Genomic DNA, 24,636 nt, shown 5'->3' on the forward strand with positions numbered 1-24,636 from the left:
CGCCCGCCCGCAGCTCCAGCCATCCCCGCCATGCGAGAGCGATGAGAGCAGCTCCTGCAGAGGCAGCCCGGCAATGGAGGATGATTTATTCCAGCTGAGACAGCTGCCGTGAGTAGCACCGATAGGGGAGCGGGGATGCGCAGGATTTCTCCTCAACGGGCTGGAGGGATATTGTGAATCCCGGTGATTTTTAAGGGAATTATTTCTAGGAAGTGTCTTAGGCCCTGGGAAGCAGGCCATTTTCCTTGTATAGCTGCCTGGGTTCAGCATCCTGGGGGCATGCGGGGATCCATTTGTTATGTAAATTTGCTCAATTTTTATTTTTTGCATGAACTTGATGGTGGTAGAAATAAAGGAGGGGTGGAATAAAGCTGTGGAAGTGCCAAAAGATTTTTTGAGAGGAAGCATTACTATTGCATTTGCAAGGCGGATTGCATCTGTAAATAACGTTGTGCTAGGGAAGGCATCTTCCTCGGCTTCCTCCTTCGTGCCGTGAACTGATTGCAGATCAGAACCTTTTTTGCAAAGGTGTGTTTGCAGTGAGTACCATCAATATTTGCTAACTGTATGTTTTGGAGAAGCAAACACTGCTGCACGAGGAAAATGCTGTTATTTGTGCGGAACTCTTTGCTGTTGTGATGTGGTTGCTGGATCTGTGCAAAAAGGTGTTAAAAGCATTGCTGCCTTTTAACATCAGTATTTCCTTTCCTTTTCATGAATGCAAAATGTTTCCTTTAAAAACAAGTGCATTTCTCCTAATGCTCCATTATCAGGTGCTTTGGAACATATTCCTGTTTATAAATCATTGACTCTGCAAGGCAGGGAATAGATGCTTAAAGTTGATTTTGAATATTAATGAGCTTATGTCAATGACAGAGCAAACTGTCCCATGACATTTCTAATAAGTTGGAAAAATGGACATGAACTCCAGTTATTTTCAAATACTTAGTTCGGATGCATTCAGCTGGTCAGGGAAAAGAATAAGGCATGATTTCATTAGGCCATTTTTCCCAATCTTTTTTTTTTAAAAAACAACAAAACCAACCAAACAACAAAACACAGAAAAATGTTCTAAAGTACCTTTCAGTGTAGGTCTAATTAGACATATTTGGTGCTGTGAGATCTTGCAAACAAATGCAGCTCTCTGAGATGTCTCAGCTGTGAAGAATTTTGCAAGTATGGAACAGTAAATACCACTGTGTGTTTTTTTCTTCATTTGTGTCAATTTCTTTCATAGGTTCCTAAATCATAAACATTTTTTTTTATTTCCTATGATGAGGAATGTGGCCAGATAGCTCTCTACTCAGATTGCCATTGAAATATTTACAATTTTCAGATCAGTCACTGCCTTTGCATAGCATCTGGAACCATCATCTCCAAAATGGTCAGTTCTGAAAGTCTACTTCAACAAATACTACAAAATAAGAAACAGTAATACAGGGGGGTTGTGATCATGTACTTTAAAGTCAGGAAGGATTTTACTGGCAAGTTTATTTTTGCCTGTGGCTTACTAGGACGCTGAACAGTTACCAGCATAGTTTGTATGAATGGTTTTCAGTCATAATCCTGTGGAGGAATGGCACTTTAGACCTCCTGAAATCTAGGGAAAAGGTGTCCATATACTTCAATGAACTTTGCATCAGGCTTTGAGACTGATGAAGTTATAGTAATAGTCTTCCTTTAAAAAAATGCAAACATAAAAGTTTATTTCCTGTATAGTTAAACCAGGTGTTTGTAAAGCCTTTGCAAATAAGATACGAATGGTACTTTGATATTAATTGCCCTTTGTAATAAAAAAGTAATCTCATAGGCATACAAATTTCAGTGTTTGTTTGCTGAGGGTGTGTATTTTGTAGGTCATATGAGGATTATATCTTCAGTGACAATTTTAACGTGAGAGTATTAATTACTTTTGTTTGTCCTATAGGGTCAGCAAAAGAAAATTCAAACCAAGATAGTTGTATTGAGGTGAAAAAAACAATCAGATGAAGAAAATTTAGAATTTAGTTTCTCAAAGGAACTAAATATGAACCTGAATTCAGACGAGTTTGTTTTGTTTGTCTTTTCTTATAACTGAGTGAAGGATCCTCTGCATACCCTGAATCAGAATGTGAGATGAACCCTAGTTTCACTGCAGTCAGAGTAGTTTTCTTGTTCATTTCAAAGAAGCTTGGGGTTTTGTTCTGTGTTTTTATGTTTAAGATCTTCAAATGTTATCTTAGAAAACAAAATTTGTGACTGTTGTTTGTCCGCCAAGACATAAAGGCCAGAGAAAAGCTTTCAGTTTCCTGCTGTAGATGAAAGCATTACTAAAGTAGTACAAGGAATATTTGCCCCACACAGATCTTGGAATGCCCTGTTTACCTGAAAAAATCGTCCCAAAACGCCTCAACAGCCTGCAAAGCAGGCTGTCCCAAAGATGAGTGATCACCTCACAAAGTGGTCACTGTACTTCTCTCTCTCTTTCTCCAGATTACTGCCAGAATATCATTAGTGAATATGTGCAATTCCCCAGATGGGATGTGGTTAGGGAAATAATTTACGTGCCAGGACTGTGAGAAAACAAAATAATATTTTTTTGTATCCCTCTGCTTTATGTTTCTGCCACAGTGAAATCCTGAGCTGGACTGAATGGCTGGTCATGCCCAGGATTTCTCTTTTTGTAAAAAAACCCGTGGGTGACTGAGATGTTCATTCCTCCATCCTCTTGTCCACCATTGGACTAAAATCCATTTACAGGAGTTTTGTAGATTGCTCATCATTTTGCCCTTATATTAAGTATTGATTGTGTCATCAGCACTTGTAAGAGAAAATAAGAGTTGAGGTCTTGCCAAATTTGAAAAGTCTTCCAGATCACCTTTAGAAATGTCACACATGCATGTCAGTTTGCTGCAGCTGCAGTTGGCAAGGATGCTGATAGTTTAGTTTTGCTGACCCTTAAAACAAAGGATTAAACTGAAGTTCAAGAGGCTCTCTGCTAATCTTTATTGTAAAATTAAGGTATTGGAAGTCAGAACAGATAGTAGCAAGACTAATTTAATCTATTCCAAAAAACTATTTCACTGAAGTCCAAGACATTGTCAGTTGCCAAGGTGAAAAATTTACGCTGATGTTGCAGGTAAAGTGAAGGAAGCTTGAGAAATTTGTTACATTAAATATGGTAGATCTGTTCCAAAATCTTTGTTTGATCACAGGAAACTTAATTAATGGAAAATGGACCTTGTCTATATACATGAAGCGTTGCACAAAATCACTCTAACCAAAACATGAAAGTTGTGTCAATTTAGCAAAGTTCTGTTTTCAGGTCTTACTCTCTCCGTGGCCTTGCTGCAGAGATTAGATGATTATCTCTCAGCTAGTGCCAGAAATTATATAAAATGCAGACAGCTGTGAGCATGACACTCATGTGACAATCATCATCTCATATGCCAGGGTTATAACTGGCAGGCAGGTACACTCTTCAGTTTTGACTTGGACTTAATGAAAAAAGAAGTATCATTTCATTCACTTTCTTATTCTGTCCCTCCTCATGACCTAAGAGATTCAAAAAATGCACAGATGAACCAAGTATTGGAAATCAAATAGTTTCTTAAAATACAGGTATTTAATTAATTACATAATATTAAAGACTTTAAGACAAGAGATGAAAGCAGTCATATTTATAGTCACAGAATCATCACCATAATGGAAAAAAAATCAGTCAATTCACTGAATTATCATATGAATCTTACTTCACTAAGTAATGTTTAAAAATATGACATATTTCAGGAGTTCTGCTTCTGCTAAGACATAAATCGCTCTTATGAAAACAATGTGAAAAATTGAATTTGGGCTCTTCCTACAAGGTCAAAACACCTGAAATTCAATGACACAGCTATGTCTAATTTGCAGTAAAAGTCTAGGCACACAAAACATGGTTATCATTAAATATGTATCATTTTATCACATTTTTATAACCTGTATGTTTTTATAACTTTATAGTTAGCATGGTAACTATATTCTTTCTACAAAAATGATAACTCTGTCACACAGCAATGTACTCTGCTGTTTTTCCAAAGCCAGTAGCAACCAAGAGGATAACATATCTAAAAGCAGATACAAATAAAAGTCACAGCATTCTCTGTGAATGTGAAACAGAGACAGGAGGGTGGGGAGAAACCTTGCTGCTGTTTGACCAAATAGGGCTTCAAGACTAACCAAACACAGCTTTGACCTCGAAAAGCCTCACCAAAGTATTAATCCTTGTTTCTGTATTCTTAGGGTGGTCAAGTTTCGCCGCACTGGGGAAAGTTCAAGGTCAGATGAGGATGTCATTTCAGGAGAACATGAAATTCAGATTGAGGGTGTTCGGACAGAGCTAGAGCCTATTGAGCTAGAGGATGGAGCTGCAGTGCCAAAAGAATTTGCCAACCCAACTGATGGTGAGTAGGTTTCTTATTTTCCTATAAGGAGAAAGGTGTGGCCTCTTCATTTCAGTCATGTTGCAAGCGGGCTGAATATACTGGGTTTAGAGAAGCTAAAGATCCTCAGATAAAAGAAGGAAACAATAACACAGGCAAATTACGTTACACCTGAAAATCATGATGTAGTTACCTTGTTCTCTGAGGGATACTATATGTGTTTGGTTTTGTATTACCAGTAATAGACCCTTTTAAGGAGTTGGGTATCCAGTTGTCACCACCTATTTCATACAGGAGGTTTAACTTAGTTTCCTTTAGAACTGACCAGTGCTACTAAAACATCGCCAAGTTTACTGGAGCAGTTACACGTGGCTCGCCTTCAAGGCTGAGCATGAAGTCTCTGCAGTGTTCCTGTCTGCTCCTCGCCTAGAGGACAAGAGAGACAGAAGGAATGTACATCCCAGCCTCTGCTTTCTGCCTAGCAGAGAAGTGCTGACTGCCCTGAAGGCAACACCAATTTAGAAGATACGAGAAGTGTTGGTTTTGTCTCAGCACAAGGCATACTAAAATTTTGTAGGATGACTATTTTCCCAGGGACTTATTTATTAACATATTGATGCAATAGGAAGCCAGAATACCATGGAGTGAGCTCAGTGAGTTTCTCAAAAGATTCAGTGCACCAGTGCGAGTCTGCAGATATATGTAGAATTTCAGTTGGCACATTGCCCAAAAAAGTGCAAGTGATGCAACAGCACAATATGCTGAGCTTCAGTGCCATCACATCAAATGCCTGAGTTAAAGTCACACACTGGGGTCTTATGACACCTCTGCTTCATTTTATCAGTTAGATTTTGTTTGATTTCCTTTTGGTTTGTGTTTCTGTCTTTTGCTTTGTGAGGATGTCCAACTCTTAGCTAGATAAAGCTTTTCTTTGGCAAAAGTACTTTTTAAACTGCTGGAAGTGTTAAAACTTTGAGACTTTAATTGATTTAAACAACTTGAGTATCAAAATTTATTTTTGTTGTATATTTCATTTTGCACTTGAGCAAAGGAATTTGAGGTATCTCAGCTTCTTCAGATAGAACAAAGTAATAAGGTCATGATAATATGTGGGAAACAAGAACTGTCAGCATTTTTAATGAAAATATGTTTTAAGATACATGTCTTGGACAAATTCTCGATTCAGATAATTACAGTTTGACTCTCCATGCAATAAAATATTCTCCTGCACTTTCCATCACTTGCATAGTATTGCTATGTGCTGTTGAACAGCTCGTATACTTCTCACCAGAGGAAGCTGCAATTCAGTGGCTGGTGGAGTCACTCCCAGGAGTAATACGCTGAACATGTGCTGGAGTCATTGGTGCTACACTGATATACTTCTATGTGAATAAAATGTTCTAGGAATATTTAGAATTATTTTGGCTTTAGCACAATTCCTGAAGAACACAGAGATTTTTCTGAGTAGGAACTGTATAAAAGCTAAGTAGCTTTCTGTTACATATTTTAGATCTCAGTAGATTACCCAGTTAATAAGTAATTGCATTCACAGAAAATGCTGCCTCAAGGGATGGCTTTTACTAGGAAAGGAATACACTTCTGCACTAGTATTGTTTTCTGTCTAGATACTTTCATGGTGGAAGATGCGGTGGAAGCCATTGGATTTGGAAAGTTCCAGTGGAAACTCTCTGTTATTACTGGATTAGCATGGGCAAGTAATTGTTATCAATGTCAATTGCATGATCATCAGAGAATCTCAGTGATTTCAAATAATATAGCCATTCTCTGTCAACAAAAAGTCTCCAAACAGATAACTGTACAATAAAGAAGAAATTTTACTTGAAATTCTGAAATGACAGGTGGACTCAAACTTGTTATATGGGGGTAATGAATAACTGGTTGATTTCTCTGTCTCTGAAGTTCTTATAAATCAGGGTTTGAAAAATCATTTTGATTCTCTACTTCAAATGCTTGTTTCAAATGGAAAGGATACTAGGCTATTCCTACAGAAGCAGATCTCAGTTTTCATGCAGTGATTTTACCATATTCATCCCATTAGCTACAGTCTCTGTTTTCTGTATTAGTATTATTGTAATCTCAGTTTCAGGTGAACAGCAACCCAGTACTTCTAATTTTAACCTTGATATGAAGAACAGAAAGACAGGCTTTGTTTTCACTTTTTCTGCTATTTCTGAAGCACTATATGTTACACCTACTGTGGTGTATTTTAGGGTAATGATATCTGGAGCCTGTATTTACCAGCTATCATTTATGTATAAGGTTACAATCTGCTGTGGTTTAGATCCTAAGTCAGTAGTGGAATTTGGTGTACAGATGATCTATCAATATATTTCACACAAATCCAGAAGTAGCGTGTAAGGGAGAAAGGGAGTAATTTATAAGGTAATAAGTTCTGACTGAATCTGTGTGTAAAGGAGTTGAAAGCTCATCCCTGTAATATGCAATATGGAAGTGAACGAACCTGGATGACTGACCAGACAAGCCTCCTTGAAATCACCCACCGATAACTTTTGATTTGGTTCTTTGAATCCTGTCTCTGCCAGTGTTACTAAACATTATGACAATCAGAAATTAGTTTAAAAGTGCACCTGTTGCATTTTTCTCTACACTGTGTACATCCACTGTACCTTGCAAACATAACTGTTTTGTTTCACCTACAGAGTGGGAATGGCACAGAGCAGAAACAAGGTTAATTTCAAGAAGGTATATTTCTGACTGCTATGTCAACCTAATTTTCAGGCAGTTGTTTATTTTTGTTTCTTTTTTCCCCTTCTAGATGGCAGATGCTATGGAAATGATGATTTTAAGTATCCTAGCTCCTCAGCTTCATTGTGAGTGGCGATTACCAAGCTGGCAGGTTGCATTGCTCACATCGGTAGGAAAAAATAACTGGCAGCTCCTGTATTCTGTAAGGTTTTTCCACTCATTGTTGTTCAGATGTTATGCTTTATATCCCAAAGTTAAATCTGTTCATGGCCTTTGCAGATTGCCTTTGGCTCGGAAGAATATAGGAGTCTTTTTTGAAAGCCAGAGCTTGAAGAAATGAAACTCAGTGAGAACTGAGGAAATTTTGCAATTTTCAGGTTCAAAGTTTCATGTCATTTCCAGGAAAATATATGAATTCACTCAGACTCATCCTAAAATTCAAACCATTTGATTAACTGAAAAAAAGGATTGGTCAATTTTTACTATCTTCCTTGAAAATCTTTCTCTTTCACCACATTTAAGCTTGCTTGTACATAGGCTGGGAACCATGAGAGAGAGCAAGCAATCGCTTTTCGAGGTGGATCATCCAGTGATCTTTGCAAGCAGCGCTCTTATAATACTACTTCTATGTATGGTGCTATGATCTTGGAAACATGCAGTGCCTTTAGGGATAAGACAGCTAGTTTTGGGACCCTTCTCTCAGCATATGCCACTGTTGTAGGGCATGCACTTTAACTCCTACATTTCTTTTTCCTTTAGCTTTTGATGCTATTTGTGTTGTTGTGTAAACTGGTCAAAATGCTCAGTAGATTTAAGTCAGTTAAGATTATGTCCTTTCCCATACCTGAATGCAGCCAGCCCATCTGAAGGAGGGTCTTGTTCCTTCTTTCAGCTCAGCAAAATTTTATTATTGGCGAGCAAAATCAGAAGAAGGGGTCAGTGGACATCAGACAAAAGCTTTGATAAACAGAACTGCTTCTTACCCCACTTATTGCTTGAGTATGCACTTCTTTTGCAGACAAACTTCCTATGGTTTTAATGCGCTGATGGGGGAAACATGCTTGCGTTTTGCCATTACATTTACTGGGCAGGATTTCATTTCTCTCTCCACCTACAGAATAAACTATACTTTTTGGTGTCACCTCTGAAGAAGGTACAATATATTTGACACCTCAGTCTTTTTTCAGACTTTTCTAAAGTTGTAAGATCTAATTTTATCTCCATTCAAATCTGAGACAACCTGCTGAGAATGGCAATAGGAGACTGGAGGTGAGCTGGCTGAGAAGTACTGCATCAGCACGGGGCTCCTAGAACAGCTCTGTCTTGCAGACCTCAAACAACACTACTCAGCTTTTATTCATGAATATGTTCATTGGAACTGGAGAACTCAGCATCTTCCAGGGCTGGACTCACAATGTGTATGCTAAGAGAGTGCACGTTCCAGTGTCAGACTGGTTTGTCACTGGACGGATCTTTTAATTGCAAAGCTGACTTGAGGGGTGCCTAGTTTCTTCCCCTCTCCAACCCAGGCACTTGCTCCTGTCTTCACTTGCTTGTCCCCTCAGTAATGCTATGAAACTCTCAGTTGGCCCTTGCTGTGAAGCAGATGAAAAATCTTTTTGTGGGTTATGAAAACACTTCAGAAAAAAAAACCCAACCCAGAAACAAGACAATGATTTCCATTTAGTGGCAAATTGTGCTCTCCAATCATTTCTTATAATTCATTTTCTTACATTTATCAAAAGCTCAAAAATATTCAGCACTGATCTAATTCAGTAGTTAACAAATTAACGGGTAAGATAAGGGCGAGGTGATGACAAGTATCCTGGCAGAGATTCAGTTTATTTATGTTGTGTTTAGATTCCCGACCTCAACAAAAGCAAGGCAACTACTGAAAATGGGCCCACCACTGGAAGAAGCTGACAGACCTTGGCTTGAACAGTCTGCTGACACTCATCCCCATTCTCAGGCAATAGCAAATTCCCTTTCAGGTCAATGGAAGGGAAGTTAGGCTAATGCTGAGTGACTTTTGAAAAATCCCACTATATGAATAATTATCTTGAATAGTCTCTACTGCAAAAGAATTATACCCAGAACACCTGGACATTTTGCTCTGTTGTTGCAGCTGAAATTTTCTAGTTTAGCTGTGAAGTTGTGTTCTTTATGCTGTCACACAGAAATTTTCACTTGTCTTGTTGTTAAGGGGAAGATTTTTTTCTGGTGTTTCATAGGTGGTGTTTGTGGGAATGATGTCCAGCTCCACCCTCTGGGGAAACATTTCAGACCAGTACGGGAGAAAAACAGTAAGTGTTCAGCTCCTACTAGAATAATATTTCTACAGTCTGGATGTTTCAGTGCATGATGTTCACAAATGTCATAGTCCAGATGTGTGAAGCAGAATTAAGCAGAGCCAGAAGTGACCTCCCATGAAATAAAAGAAGTTTGAAGCTCTACTTTACATTTTGTTAATTTGTGTTACAGCAGAGACTTTCTTTTCCTCATGCTTGTTTGTTAAATACAGGGCCTAAAGATCAGCGTGTTGTGGACGCTCTATTATGGGATCCTCAGTGGCTTTGCACCAGTGTATAGCTGGATCTTGGTGCTGAGGGGCCTGGTGGGCTTTGGGATTGGAGGAGTGCCTCAGTCGTAAGTAAATATTCACAAGTCCAAACTTTCTCTTTTCTATTTATTTTAAAAAAAAATGCTTATGTCAAATTGAAGACATGCTTCTGTTCCGTTGTCCCAAACACTTTTTTTTTTCCTAAGTATTTTGGAACTTATATATTGAACTCTGAGAAGGCTTTGAAGATGCCTAATACATCACTGAGGTGAATCAGATTTACAATGACTTCTGTGTGAACAAGCTGGGCTCCTAAATGTAATATGTTATATGCCTTAAGGCCTTTTAAGCTTCTGTCATTCCCTCAGGTAAACCCTGGTGAAAATGAGAGGCCCAAAGAGCCCACCTAGAAGTGGGTAAAACACAGCAGACAGCATTTTGTAGCTGTGCCTAAACACTGCATTGCTAGATTGTATTGGCAGAGTCCATAAGGGACAGCATGGTCTTGTTGCAAGATAGGTCATGACCTAAATACTAGCATTTAGAGGCAGAGCTGAGCCCTGACTCCTGATGGTAAAACTGCAGATTATTGTTCAGTTAGAGCCTGAACTTTCACGTCTGAACCTGAGTTGAAATTCCAAAACCACACAGCCTAAACCTGGAGCACTGAAGATATATTGATGGCTCAGACACATTCCTAATAAGAAGGTACCATCAGGATATTAACGTGTCATTCCATTCACTGGAGAGAGGGGTCTCTAAATTTTCCACCTGGAATAAATAACTCTGCTCTAGGCTTTTAATTAAAAATGTAAAGGGAAGAATATAGCCATTCTTTCTCTGAGTAGTCTTTTATCCTTATTAATAATTGATATTTTGCCCCATGGAAGTGCTATTTCGGAGTAGTCAGAGTCTAACTTTGATTGATGGCTTATAGACTTCTTCACAAGGCCAGTCAATATCCTGTCTTTTCTATTGCCATTCCCAGATAAAAGATTCAGCGCTGAGATGGAACATCACAGTATTATTAATTTTCTTTTACTGCTCTCCTGCCCACCTTCGGAAGCTGCACAAAAGCATAAAGTGTATGTAAAATTGAAAAGTCCTTAGCCTGCTGTGTATTGACCAACAGTGAGGCGGTTTCTGCCATGCAGTTCCAACTGAGCACAACTGGAATGAGGCAGGAGAACAAGAAAGACAAAGCATCAGAGTTAATAATGCCTTGTACTGCAAATACATATTAATGATGTTCCACAGAGCCCCAGCAGAACAGCTACAGAACAGCTAGCGCCATTTTGCAGAGGGGTGGATAATGCACAAAGGCTATGTGACTTAATGAGAGACAAAGAAGAGCCGGTTACAGAACTCAGAGTGAATTCCATTGCTGCTGAGTCTGTTTGTTGTTCCAACCCTAATAGTGATTCCTTTGACAGAGGAGTAAATATGTATGAAGCAGGAAAAGTAGCTCCTTTCTAATATCCTTAAGTAGGCTATGTAACTTTGGATATGAGTGGCTGGATTTCAGTGGAATAACATGGCTATCTTTTTAATTGTATATTCTGTAATGGGTATGAGAGAGAGATTTCTAAGAAAGGTGCTATTAAAAAGAAAGCATCCAGCAATAATAAATTAACTGACTATAGCAGATATCCCTCTGTCTATACTTAAGTAGGAGCTGCACCTGAGAAGCTGTGGCCTCCTCTGGGAATTTTCTGTGAGATGTTATCTAACGCTGAGTATGACTATTCATTCACAGTGCCAACATCCAGACTTGCAAAGATATGGAGTATTCTCTTAAGAAAACAGTTCTGTACAGCATTAATCAGCTCCTGTTTTCTGCTGCGATATATAGGGGACTGCTCTACATTTCATTGTGTGATTTTACTTCCTTCTCCTCTTAATCACTGATTTAGTATAATATTGTGTGCAACTTTGTACTTCGATGAACTGAGTTCTGGGAAGCTACTCAGAGATCAATCCGCCATTTGTCAAGTTAGTAGGAGTTTTGTCACAAACATCAAAGAAAGCCTAAGGAGTTTAGAGGCAGAAACAGAATGAGTCAATGGAATGCAAACAGAGTAGGAGCAAAGAACAAGTCTTACCAGACGGTTTGAAGAAGACGAGAGAGCCTTGACTGGCTGCTGGCCCTTGTGTTCATCCTCAGGAAATACTCACAGAGAAGCTGTACCATTACTCTTTGGCACAGTCATGAAACAAAGACTCTGCAGAGTTAGATGATTTCTTTTTGAATTCCCACAATAAAAGAATGCAAATTATTTTATACCAGTACCAGGATCAGACCTTGAAAGTATTCACCTCTTGGAGAATTGAAACTTGGCAGAGTAGACTGATATGAAATTCTCTGAGCCAGTTGTGAAGCCCTGAAGAAATACTTTACCCAGCAGGAGTTTGTGTTGAATGCTGAGGGACCACACTGAAAATAATGGGCATAATGCCTGTCCCAGTCCAGAGCAGGGTTGAGAAAACATACACATCAAGAACTGCTACATTTAGCTAACAACTACAGGGTTACAAAATCACATGAACAGAGCAAATTCTGTCCTCCATTGCAATGATGAACTAAAGGGGTTTTGTTCTGATGTAGAAAGGGGAGTCTGAACCAGTGTCCACAGTCTTGCTGACTCTGAGGGCTAGGAAGGGTTTTGCATTACTACTATGGGTTTGGCAATTTTAATAAAAGGCAAACGAAATGTTTGAACCTCTGTCATTGTGCTAACGTAGCATTTTTCTTAATGTGCTAACATGACATTTTTCTCAATGTTCACTCTTTACAGGGTAACCTTATATGCTGAATTCCTTCCAATGAAAGCCAGAGCAAAATGCATTTTATTAATAGAGGTGAGCAGTGTAGCTATGCATACTGGTGCCTAGAGGGACAAACTCTGCTGTTGGTTACATCCATTCAATCCTACTGACAAGAAATCTCACACATAGCTGCAGTCAAATCTTGATTGTCCAAGTTAGTGTGGAGCTGAGGTTAACCTTATACACTAGTACTAGCTCAGGTCCAAAAGCAGCATGAAGCATTCATGTAAGGCTCCACTCTTTTTGTTGAATATGCCTTTTTGCAAATTAACTTGCATCCAGTGCTGCGTAAGTTACTGCTGTTAGCACACGGTGGGGCATTTGGATGTCACCTAATTTCATGGTGAAATTAATCTACAACTCAGTAATGGATAGTGGAGAACTGGCTGTTCAGTAAATGCAGGGCTAAATTCAGCTCCCCATATTCAATCCAAATGTATCAAAGTCACAGAGAGCAGAATTTTGCCTTATAAATACTTTAAGGCAAAATTTGCAGCCCTTTAGTGGATGGTTGAAGGGTCAGAAAACAGTACTATTACTTGTCTGCACCAGTCAGTTTGGAAGGAGCATCCTTGTGCAATACCTCACCAAATTGAAACAGCTTCTCAATGCAAAACAAGTCTTCTAAGATATCTGCTGGCTAGTCCTACATTCAGTGGATTAAATAGAGTTCAGTAGATGAATTACTCCCTTCTGTGTCACTTTTGTTCTGCCACAGTTTGGCTGCCTCTGAGCAACCCTAGGTTAGAAATATATTCTGAGTGTTAAATAATGAGCTAAGCAGATTCATAATCTAAAGGAGAATAATCCTACATGGATGGGATATGCAAGAGGATGCCAGCTCCATTATTTGCTAAGAAGGTATCAATTCCTTCTTTCATCTACAGGCCAAACTCTGTGGCTTTGGTAAGGAAAACAAATACCATAAATCTCATGGTGGTAGCTGGGAATAATACTCATAGACAGATACATTAATAGCCATTTTGCTTAAGAAACACCATGTGATGAGTCTATTCCTTATGAGAAGCTACCTACAGTTAAACATGAGTGTCTAGAGAAAGGCAATGCTAGGGTTTCAGAAATGAACATTTTAGCTTCTGCAACATTTAAACAAATCCCCTTAAAATGTCTGGACTCTATTTCGATACAGTGGTGCATATTTGAAATGTCTTTGGCATTTCTCTCTCCAGCTGTCCCTAGAGAGCGCATCCTGGAATGTCACAAAGAAGGAGGCCTTAACAGCACTCTTATTCTCATTTGTGACTGTTTGTTTTCCCTTTGGCAGGTCTTTTGGGCCATAGGGACTGTGTTTGAAGTCCTCCTAGCAGTGTTGGTGATGCCCACTCTTGGCTGGCGGTGGCTTCTCATTCTTTCTGCCCTCCCACTTTTGCTCTTCGCTGTCCTATGTTTTGTAGGTATTCTTTCAAAGATGAATGTGTGTTCCATCAATCTAGCACTTCTCTACCTGATTCTGTGACCTGATTGAAGGAAATCATGACAGTTTTAAGCTCTCTGTTGATGTCTTCTTTGAAACATCTGAAATAATGACAAAAATGCTGTTGTTTCAACAGGGTGCTAGTAAAAACATTCCAGTGAGAGCTGTGTTTATGTGACTGTAATTGCTGGAGGACAATGGTGGGCTGGAGTTTTGTGAAACCAAATCAGGCCTGGAAACCTCTCCAATTTAATGACTTTGTTTCAACTAAGCTCAGTGGAATCAACATTTTATTAAAAGTTGTTGCTATTTCCCTGATTGCTCTTTAGATTTTAAAATTATTTTGTCAAAACCATAACTTTTATAATTACTGTCCACTTACTTAAAAAATCCACTCAAATCAGGGGTAAAATCTGCAAAGTGCAGGTCAAATTCTAAAATAAGATGTATATGAATTAAACCTGAGCTTCAGTGCACTATTAGGTAATATATTTGCCAATCATTCGGTCTTCTCAAAGATACATGTCCTTGTCAGGTTGTTTAGCAGCTCTTATTATTCCTTAGCCACTGACATTGCTTTTCAGAAATACTTCCAGTTATACAGGTGCTAACATGCTTGTTTTTAAAAGGAGTTTAAAAATGCAAATTTTTGAATGCCTAGAGCATCTTGTTATCTGCCCTGGATACTTTGCCTTTCCTACTGATAAGGTATAATGTAAAGAACCTGCAAAAATGCCTAACATTTCTCAAGAATAAAACCAAGGTAACAGAAAGGAAAGATTTTAGACTGGAGTTCTGACTTCATCGTGAAAGTAGGGTTTTGCAGTTTCTTAAAGCCTAATGAGGAGTTTGACATTTGGCAGAAAGATGGTTCTCTGAATTGTTAAAGATCAGTTCTGTAATCCTTTTTAGTGTGAGTAGTCTGCTGGAGTCACTGAGATTTCCCACTGTAAGCCCACAAAGAAAATCCCCAGTTTGTTTATTGCTGTCTTTCTGACATCATTGTGTGTGTGATCTGCTTTGCTCTCTTAGTGGCTGCCAGAAAGTGCCAGGTATGATGTATTATCTGGAAATCAAGAAAAAGCAATTGCCACTTTAAAGCGGATAGCAACAGAAAATGGAGCTCCAATGCCTCTGGGAAAATTAATTATTTCCAGACAGGTATGTACAGGTAACAGGCACATTAATAACATGGGATACAATGAAACTGTGCTACATTCATATTTAATTTTATAAGCAAATAATCAATGTTAATTGTAATATCTCAACCAGTAATAAAAAAATGTGAGAGATGGTCATATATGTCTCTTTCACAGTGAGGAGGAGTTAGTTTCTCATTTTTATTTACATGGAAATCCTGAAAGTGAAAAGGACCTTTAAAGTGGGCATTAATGTTATTTAACCTCACTCTGAGACCCTATTATTAAAGAAAATCAAACCTTGAGGCTACCGAAGAACTCAGATCAGAATTCCCAGATCTAAACTCACGAGACAAAATGGAATTTGACTCTTTAGCTGTACCTCATTTTTAATCTAATCCTGATTTTCTGGAGTGGGAAAGCCGCAAGCTCCTATTCAGTCCTAATGCATGGAGTAATTCAGTCTGAGCTGCATATTACTGTATGAATTGCATTGGATTGTTTTTCATTTCAGCTTTATGTGGCCAACTTTTCAGCACTCCTGTCAACATATAAAGCAGCTCTGCATTTACAGAACAAAGAGCAGATTTTTATAAGAAAAGAAAGTTACAAAGTTAGCCAGCAAGGAAGGACAGCAGAGGGAGACCTGTGGATTTGAACAAGAGCAAAATTGTAAAGCTAGGCAGAAGCCTGCTGGTAATGACAGCATCTTACTAATCAGAGATGGAGGTTTGATTTTCTAAGGTCTGGATAACTGAGGATTTGAGCTCCTGTGCATTTCACAAATGCTTGGTTCAGTCAGGGTAATTTTGATGGGCCGTGCAGGAACACTCTCCAAGTTTTGGAAGGTTTTGTTTTCAGGGTGGGGCGGGAAAGTACTTTTCCCTGACCACAAGAGCATGGGCTGAGCCCTCCACTCACTCTCTAAGAACCAGGCAGCTTAAATGGAGTCTGCTTGCAGGGGGGCTGCTTGTAGTTCCTCAGTACCTCACCCTAGATCAGTAGCCCTGAGGGGCTGCTCTAATTTACAGGAGCTGGCTGTGGGCCAGATGTGGATCGGCAAAGTTATGCTCTACCTCTTTCCAGCTCCACCTTGTTCTGACAGAGCCTCACCTTCCTTGTGGAGGAGTAGTGTGCCCTGTGCATGAACTGGTTTTGGTAACATTATGCTCCTGGAGAATTCCCCTTGGCAGAGGAATTCTTTACTTGGAACCCAGCTCCAGTGTGGCTCCTACAGCCTGAAGAGCCCTCAACTGAAAGCAAACAGTCATCATGAGATAACCTGAGCACATAGTACTGTGTCTTGTATTACCCCTTGTCGCTCTGCATCTTCCAGCCCAGGACCTGTGAGTGCCCTGATCATCTGACTTCTGCTTGTTTTCAACAGGAAGACCGAGGAAAAATGAGGGACCTTTTTACGCCTCATTTTAGATGGACCACATTGTTACTCTGGTTTATATGGTAAGAGGAAATACAAACGGCTCGGTGCCAGCACAATTCTAAATGGTTTTTAATGGAGGTGTTTTACAGTATCACTAAAATATAGCAACTTCCTGCTCAAAAAATACCCCAGCCTGTATTGATTTGTAATATATTAAACCACCCAATCACTAGCATTCTCAATCTAATTGCCCTTTCATTTTCTAAATGCTGATAGGAAATAGCTTTGAGGTAGCACTTAGTGGAAGTCCTCACACAGTGGGTTCAATTTTGATTCATGTTGTTTACTATATAGGTTTGACCAGCTGAGACTTCCTCTCTCATTTTCTTCCTTGCAGGTTTTCCAATGCTTTTTCATATTATGGGTTAGTTTTATTAACTACAGAGTTCTTCCAAGCAGGAGACGTCTGCAGCAGTGAGTACTAATCCATTTTTTCTTTTTTAAATATACCCTGTTAAGTGGTGGAATATCTTTTATTAGATCACCTTCTGCTGTTAGTTTGGAAAGGACTGTGGCTGCCAGCCTGAATTTTAAGGCATCCACTTAAAGGGTTACTTATTTTAAGCATTTCTAATAGACTGTTCCTCATCTCCTGCACAATGCAGAGAGGTCCTGCAGTGTCTCTGAGCCCAAAATGTAAAACAGCAAGACAACCTTCAAGGGAGACCTGTTAGAAAAAATATCTGTTCTTCTTGAGAAAAAAGTGATTGAATAAATGTAGTTTCAAGATTTGACAGGCCTAATTAGTTAGATAGAGATAACTGCTGCTGTGGAGCTACCAGGTTCTCAAGATGTGAAGACCTGCTGAGAAAAAAGATAATGTTGTGAAACCATCACCCTTTTTGTTGCAGATTTTTGTGTTTAAAAAAAAAAAAAAAAAAAAGTGCTTTGACCACACTTGAAAAGTTTGATTCCCCAGGGGAGGCATGCATGTATTCAGAACACTTGTAATTAGTGGAAACTGATAGTTGGAAAATTATAGAAAGAGGATGGGTAGTATTGGGAGCAGACATAGATCCCGAGCTTGTACAACAGTGTATTAGCTATTTGAGAGGTCTAACTCTGGTTAGCCTCCACAAAGGAGCATGCATCCTTTAAAAATACTTGTTTTTACAAAGGCACGGTATTATTCAGTCTTCTCAAAGTATAGATGAAGTGTTAGTATCCCAGTTTATGTAGGGAGAAACTGAATTATTGATGTTAATCCTGTTCACTGTTATGAGCCCTGGACTGAAAAATAACTAAGCCTGTACAGCTGATAGGGAAGTGTAAGTTTTCATTCTGATAGTGATGGTTGCCGAGGTAAGACATCCTGCCACAAATAAGATTATAAACTGTTCAGTTTCAGCTGTATCTTCCAGGTAGAACATACCTTCTGTGTGGCAGAGTATTTTCAGTACATCCCTTCTATCAGTTTCAGCAGTAAGAGTGATAAAGAAATTGCAGGAGTAAAGGAAGGTAAGCAGAGAAGAGATTACTTAAAATATATTAAATACTTGTTTTTTTCTTTTTCCTCCCACAGTATCCAGTAGAAGACAAGAAGTTAAAGCAAAGTGCAGCCTGACCTGTGAGTATCTGACAGAGGAAGACTACACTGACCTGCTCTGGACAACCCTGTCAGAATTCCCTGGTAAGTGCCAATAAGAAGCAACAGTTCTTCAGGGCCAGTGGCTCAGTGTGATTGGAATGGGCTCTGGTACAAGGAATGAAATGGGCTCTTCTGTCTGGCCTAATGCCAATGTATTTCCTTCAGCTCTGGAGCTCCTTGCTTGGACTACTTGATATATGCAGTACACACAGTAGGTGTAGCTCTCTTCACTGCCCATGTGATCACTACAGATAAAATCACTAGTAATTGCTTTGTGAAGCTATAATGGCCCAAGCAACATATTAGGCATTCAGAGGAAGAGTAACAATTAAATCAAAGGGGCAGAATCACTTGAACTTTTATCCATAAATGACTTTCCAGAACTATTTTAAAAGGATGGTGGGTATAGTGAATCAATGGAGAACTTGCTCCCTAAAGCTCTGTGTCCAGCCTCAGTCAGGTTTTTCAGATAATTTCAGTGAATTTCAATGAACGGTCTGACTTAGGACAAGCAAGATATTTGGTGTATAATAGCCATTGTTTCTTCAGGTGTCGAAGATGATCTCTCAGTATTAATAGTTTGAAATAATACTGTGAGGCAGTGGCCAGGTTATTTTCACTGTTCTAGATTATAGTTGCAGGGACAAATACTCAAAGAGAAGCCATTTAATTGGTGAAAAGTTATAAGTCTGTGACTGATAAATATGCATATTTGCTATCTAATAGGATGACTGTCCTGCATAACAGTCATTCTGGGAAGGATGTCAGTGGACAGTGGACAGAAGAGAGAGTATGTACTCTTGGACTGATGCTATAGCTGGTAGGACTGATTTGATCCTGACACATACTAAGGTAGGAGTAAGAAATATTGACAGGGATAACTCTGAATATGACACTGGCAACTCTGATGCTTGAATAATCTCCACACTTGGTATACCTCAGCTCTTGAAAGGATCTGGAAAAGTTGCATAAGAGAGGATGTTTAACACTATGAGACTTACAGAGCTTGATCTATTTCCTTTGTCAAAGAGCAGGTGAAAAATAATTTGATGGCAGCATATAAATAATGCAATGGAAAGAAAATACTAAGTTCTAAAGAGCCCTTAAACCTAGCAGTAGGAAGATTAGCAGGGAACAATAGTCAGAAGCTGAACGAAAGATATTCCAATGACACATAAGGCAGGCATTTTTAGCATTCACATTGGTAACCACTGCTATAATCAGTGGTTAACAGATGTCAGAGTTGATTGCTCACTCCTACGTAAGTGTGTAGCCCCTGAGTGTGTGGGCATGTGGATGTGTGGACCAGTGGGGTAGTGAACATGGAGCAAGACTCACCAGCTGGGACACAGAGCTTCTGTTTTCATGTGGCACAAATGGCTGGGGCAATCTATTCTACACCCCTAGCTGATGCCTCTGCCAGCAAAGTATTTTAAAGAAAGAGAGAACAAAATTTCAAATCTAAATAACCCAGCCTATTTTAAAAGCTAGCTGCTGCAGCCTGCACCTTTGCTCAATTCCCAACAGTCAACTTGTCTCCTTCTACAGGTGTGTTAGTAACACTATGGATTATTGATCGGATAGGCCGCAAGAAAACCATGGCCCTGTCCTTTCTGGTCTTCTCGTTTTGCAGTCTTTTGCTGTTTCTCTGCGTTGGAAGGTAAGTAAAACGTGGTGAACAACTGGTATATCTGATTCATCCATGTTCTCTCTTGATTATGGCAGGAGAACTGTAAGTGGTGGTTTGAAAAGCCATGAGATGGTCGTGCTCAGCTGGAGAAAGAATTAAGGATGGTGTTAGGTTTTCTCACCAGATTTTGGAAGGAAACTAAAAGCAGCAGGAGAGGAGAAATCCTTCACTATAATTTTGCAGACAGAGCAATCCAAAGGGGAAAATAAGAGCTTATGTCTGAGTAGGAGGTAACCACTGGACGATTTTTAAGATCGGATCTGATGTCATGAGCCTCGGTAGCTGGTTCATGTACTGCTCTCTGCCATTCAATACCTATGTTTCCCCACGCTGATTGTACCAGGGCAGTGCTTCACAGCCAAGCCCAGTCTCTGCTTCCCATTCAGATGCTCTGACTGCTTCATTTGTCATGGGCTCTTGGTGGTCTCAGTGCTATGGCACAGTTACGTGAGAAGCAATAGACACAGACTGGCACAACCCTGAAGTTGTATACAGAGTGGCTGGTGCAGCTTGATGCTGGCATTGCAGATACATGGGGCCCAATTTTCAAAAGAACTTGGCTTCACATTTTTGCATTGTTCAGTATCTGTCCTTCATGCAGAGTTTCCAGATAACAACTCAGTTGGCAGCTCTACCCTTGAATCTTAATGGTACCAAATTTCCAGCTGAGCTCTGAGAGTCTGCCTCTGACTGCATCTGGCCTTCATGCCACATGCATGCGACAATTTCTGTACTTTGGGGCTGACGAACAAGGAAATGACCTAACAGCCAGAGGAGAACTCTGAATTTAAACGTTTTCAAGCACTGTACAAAACCTTACAGTACAGAAACCTTGTAAGAAGAAACCTTACAAAGCTGCAAATATCCAGGTTTTACATAGGTTCATGTCTTTTAAACAGGAAAGCTGCACTCTTATTTCCTTCTCATGTGTGCCATTTTTTTGTTAGCACCATTCATAATGTGGAATATATTTTTCTTATTTAGATAAGCTTAGGCATTCACTGCTTATTTCAACAGGCCACAGCTGTCAGTTAGAACGAATACACTTAGAAGACTGATGTGATTGTGGGAATGCAGATTGGTTGGCATCATTGTTATATTAAAGGTCCAGAAAAAATACAAAAGGTTCATTAAAAAACAAAAGAAATCGTTCTAACAAATTTAGCATTTTTATTGCACTTGCCTCCAAGTTAAACAAACAGATTGTACAGAACAATCCCAAACACTGCTCTCCTTTTTATTCTCACAGAAATGTTCTTACTGTGCTGCTCTTCATTGCAAGAGCTTTTATTTCGGGAGGATTTCAGGCTGCTTATGTTTACACTCCTGAGGTAAGGAGGTTGTTTTTGTAATGAGAATATTTAAGGGGAGTGAGAACATGGCGGGAAAGTCATTTTTATGACCTCTTCACGGACCTTACCCCAGATATGAGTTGATGATCTCATTGTCATTGTCTAACAGAACTTGCTGTAGTACCACTTACTAATTTCCATTGATTTAGGAGACTGGAGGGAAGAGAGCTTCCCACTACCGTTAATGGGTTGATGCTTTGTTCACAGGTTTATCCGACAGCCACGCGTGCTTTGGGCCTGGGAACATGCAGTGGAATGGCCAGAGTGGGAGCCCTCATAACCCCGTTCATTGCACAGGTAAAATCCCTTCTCCTGAGACTGAAGGCACAGGAAGGTGGTGGAGAACCTGCTTTTCTGCTGTAAGGGCCAAACCAAGGGCAATCTGTGCATGATGTGTTGAAGGAGGGTTGTTGTTGCCTGTTCCTTGAGCAGAGTTCAGGCTCATCTCTGAATTTACCTCTTGCTCCAGAGCTCCATATGTTGGGGGATAGATAACCAAGAAGCAGGCTGCTGGTTGGATGGAAGTACACCTTGGAAGCCACCACCTGGAGATGGGATTTGTGAGAGGCAGGGACTTTCTGTGCATGGTGCAATGCCGCCTTTCTCTTGAGATCCCAGGCTGAGGTGCTGGGGGCTACAAACCTCCAGGGTATGTGGAAAGAGCTAGACAGGGAGTTTGGGGGAGCCAGGCTCTGCAGGGACAGGACTCAGAAGACAGTGTCAGAAGCAGTGGCTCTGCAGAGGGCTGGGTAGAAAACTTGTAGTTTGCTTAAGTCCTGTCTAACACATAAGGGCAGCATCACCTCATGGCGCTTGTAATCCAGACTGTTTTGTCAGTGTCTAATAGCTATGTGTCATCACTGAGGAAAGAAAGCATGCAGCAGTGCATGTTAAACATTTTTTCCAATACTGTAATTAAAATTTCTACTAATACGTTAGTATTTGTATTTCTTTCTGTGATAAGGCTCAGGGGTACTATTTTGTATTTTCTGCCTTTTTTCTGCAGGTTATGTTGGAATCTTCCGTCTATTTAACACTGGTGGTTTACAGTGGATGTTGCATGCTGGCTGCTGTGGCTTCCTGCTTCTTGCCCATTGAAACGAAAGGTCGTGGCTTACAGGAGTCCAGCCACAGAGAATGGGGACAGGAGATGGTTGGCAGAGGATCTCATTCCCCAGGGGTCACCAGGTCAAACTCTGGATCACAGGAATGATAGGACATGAAAACCTGCTGAAAGAATGAATTATATGAGCAAGATCTCTTTCACAAAAAATCCAACCCTGAAGCATAGAAAGCTGACCATACTGTCACTGCCAATGTCACGTGTCAAACTGCAGGAACTTTTGGGTTGAACCTAAGCAAATTGTGTCTCTGCTGCTCTTTGCTCACACACATAAAAATTTTACTTCTGTGTTGAGAGGCATTTGATCCAGATATGATTTGAAGTTTAGCAGAAGGAGTTTTTCTTAAGTCTGTTGTGCTTGCATGGTCAGCTATTCAGCTTAAAATGTCCCGTGTCAAGCAAATAGCTAACTGAATGCAACTCAGTATAAGCTGTAATTAAAATAATGTACTCTTGATGCCTAAAACCAAAAGATTAATATTTATTGTGTACCTGGCATAGCACATGGTGGATTCCATACACTACAGAATAGGTTTTATGAATTAGATGCCTGCCTTGCACTTTTTAGCCATCAACAACAACAACAACAAAATGTGATAACGGCAAACCAACCAATGCTTTCTAGTTCCCTTGCTTATGGGTTCTGTTCCTTGAGAATTAATAGGGACTGACTGATTGCTTGGAAGCAGTTTTCTGAACATTTCTCCCATCCAAGGCAGGTAGTTTGAGTCAGTGAGGAGTGGTATTTGTTGCAGAGATGGAGTCTTATATAAGAAACATAAATCCTCATGGTTTGGAGCAGAATTTGACTTCTCTAACATTGCCAGAAACATTGAGCACTCTGTCTGTTGCTTGGTGAAGACTGCTTCAGCTGTACTGGTGTCTCTTTGTGTGTGGAGATGCACGCTGTGGTTTTCTGCATGGGTCCAGGTATGTTTCTGCTTGATTTGTCTAAGTATGTTCTTGTGGTGGTGTAGCCAAAACCTTTGATAAAAATGCCTCAGTCTGAACAGCTGTGTGTAGCAGTTTGGATGGAGCTGCTTTCAAGTGTCTCCCAACAGAAGCTGGCCTCCTGACAGCTGGGCAGAACTTCTCGATAGCTGCTGATTGTACATTGACTCTAACATCAAGCTGGTGACAAAGGAATGTAGCTGGCATCATGTTGTAAATGAACAAAAATCATGGGAAGAGCCGAACTGCAATCATCCTTAGATGAGGAACTTCACTCCTTCAGATGTCGCTCCTCGAGGCTGATGATCCTGCTCTTGTCAGAGAATGTAACAGAGTTCAGGTGAGGATAAGTTTGTCTTGTTTGTCAGAAATCTGTCACTATGCAGGAAGTCAGATTTCAGAGTCTGTGGATGTGCAGCGAGGAAATGCATAAGGAAGCTGAGATGTGTCTCATCCATGTCTCAGTTTATTTTCAGGATTCCAGACTATGGAACACACACAACCAAATGTAAGTGAGATAGACTAAATGCTAATCACTAGGCTGTGGGAAGCAATACATTTTTATAGTATGTGTGGTCAGTTGTCTCACATAAACATAGGTAAGCGTGCAACAAATTTTTGCACAATAGAATATTTTAACTATTCTGGGAACCAGGCCCCTTTTCTGTGGGGAAGACTAGGTCACTGAGTCCATGTTTGGGTGCAATACAAGTGAACACAGTTGGGGTTCAGCTTTCACTTAGGGTTTTACAGCACTGTAGTGCAGTATAATGCTCCAAGACATGTTAGGCTGTTTGTTTATAGCACTGAAGGAAAATTAGAAGTGGATAATTCCTTAAAGAAACTGAGGAAACTCAGACTAATAAAAAAAGGCCAAAGAGGTTACTGATATTCTGTGTGTGGGTATTTTCTGCTGAGAAAAGTTAAAGTTTGACATGGCGCCAAAATGTCTCTGTCCATTCATTTACCACTTGATGATGGTGACTGCAATGAAAGACTCCAGAAGTGGTTGGTCTAAACAGGAAACTTTCCTTTTCACAGTAATATGAAAATGCAATTCAGCTCACAGGGGATCCCACTTTAGATGTGGATGATGACATAGAAACACACTGTTTCTTCCAGTGGCTGTTGCTGTGTGCTGGTTCGGTTATCTCTGTCTCTGCTGTCTCTGTATCCTGGGTGCTCAATCTCCAGCAAGCTCAAGTTCCAGTTGATTGATCCCCAATAAACAGACAGGGCTCTCACGGCACTGACAACCGCTGCAAATAATTTGTTTTTACCTCCTTCTGTCAGGCTGTAGTTGGATAATTCTCCCTGATGCACTATGCAACTGGGGTAGCTCAGACCTGCCTCAAAGTAGAGAGAGAGAGGAACTTGTTTCCCTTGGACTGTCCCTCTGATGTG

General features: G+C 40.0%; 1 protein-coding gene across 1 annotated transcript; it reads left to right on the forward strand.

Annotated features, from left to right (window-relative positions):
• The first annotated feature begins 73 nt into the window (after window positions 1-73).
• SVOP (SV2 related protein homolog (rat)) lies at window positions 74-23,120 on the forward strand. The gene is made up of 16 exons (XM_010582079.1): window positions 74-108; window positions 4,261-4,421; window positions 6,026-6,111; window positions 7,198-7,296; window positions 9,359-9,430; window positions 9,649-9,773; window positions 12,483-12,546; window positions 13,799-13,924; window positions 14,981-15,109; window positions 16,475-16,548; window positions 16,866-16,942; window positions 18,051-18,158; window positions 19,665-19,776; window positions 21,056-21,137; window positions 21,366-21,455; window positions 22,165-23,120. The coding sequence occupies exons 1-16, from the start codon at window positions 74-76 to the stop codon at window positions 22,369-22,371; spliced, it is 1,647 nt and encodes a 548-aa protein (XP_010580381.1). The 3' UTR covers window positions 22,372-23,120.
• The last annotated feature ends 1,516 nt before the right edge of the window (window positions 23,121-24,636 follow it).

This window comes from Haliaeetus leucocephalus, unplaced genomic scaffold (assembly GCF_000737465.1).
Source record: "Haliaeetus leucocephalus isolate CR32 unplaced genomic scaffold, Haliaeetus_leucocephalus-4.0 Scaffold840, whole genome shotgun sequence".
Taxonomy (NCBI): Eukaryota; Metazoa; Chordata; class Aves; order Accipitriformes; family Accipitridae; genus Haliaeetus; species Haliaeetus leucocephalus.

What these genes read in the sequence shown, in the direction of transcription:
- SVOP (XM_010582079.1), top strand. Translation starts at nt 74, where the DNA reads ATGGAGGATGATTTATTCCAGCTGAGACAGCTGCC. An exon ending in ATTTGCCAACCCAACTGATG is followed by an intron (nt 4,422 to 6,025) that starts GTGAGTAGGTTT and finishes TTTTCTGTCTAG; the next exon opens with ATACTTTCATGGTGGAAGAT. An exon ending in AGCAGGAGACGTCTGCAGCA is followed by an intron (nt 16,943 to 18,050) that starts GTGAGTACTAAT and finishes TTCCTCCCACAG; the next exon opens with TATCCAGTAGAAGACAAGAA.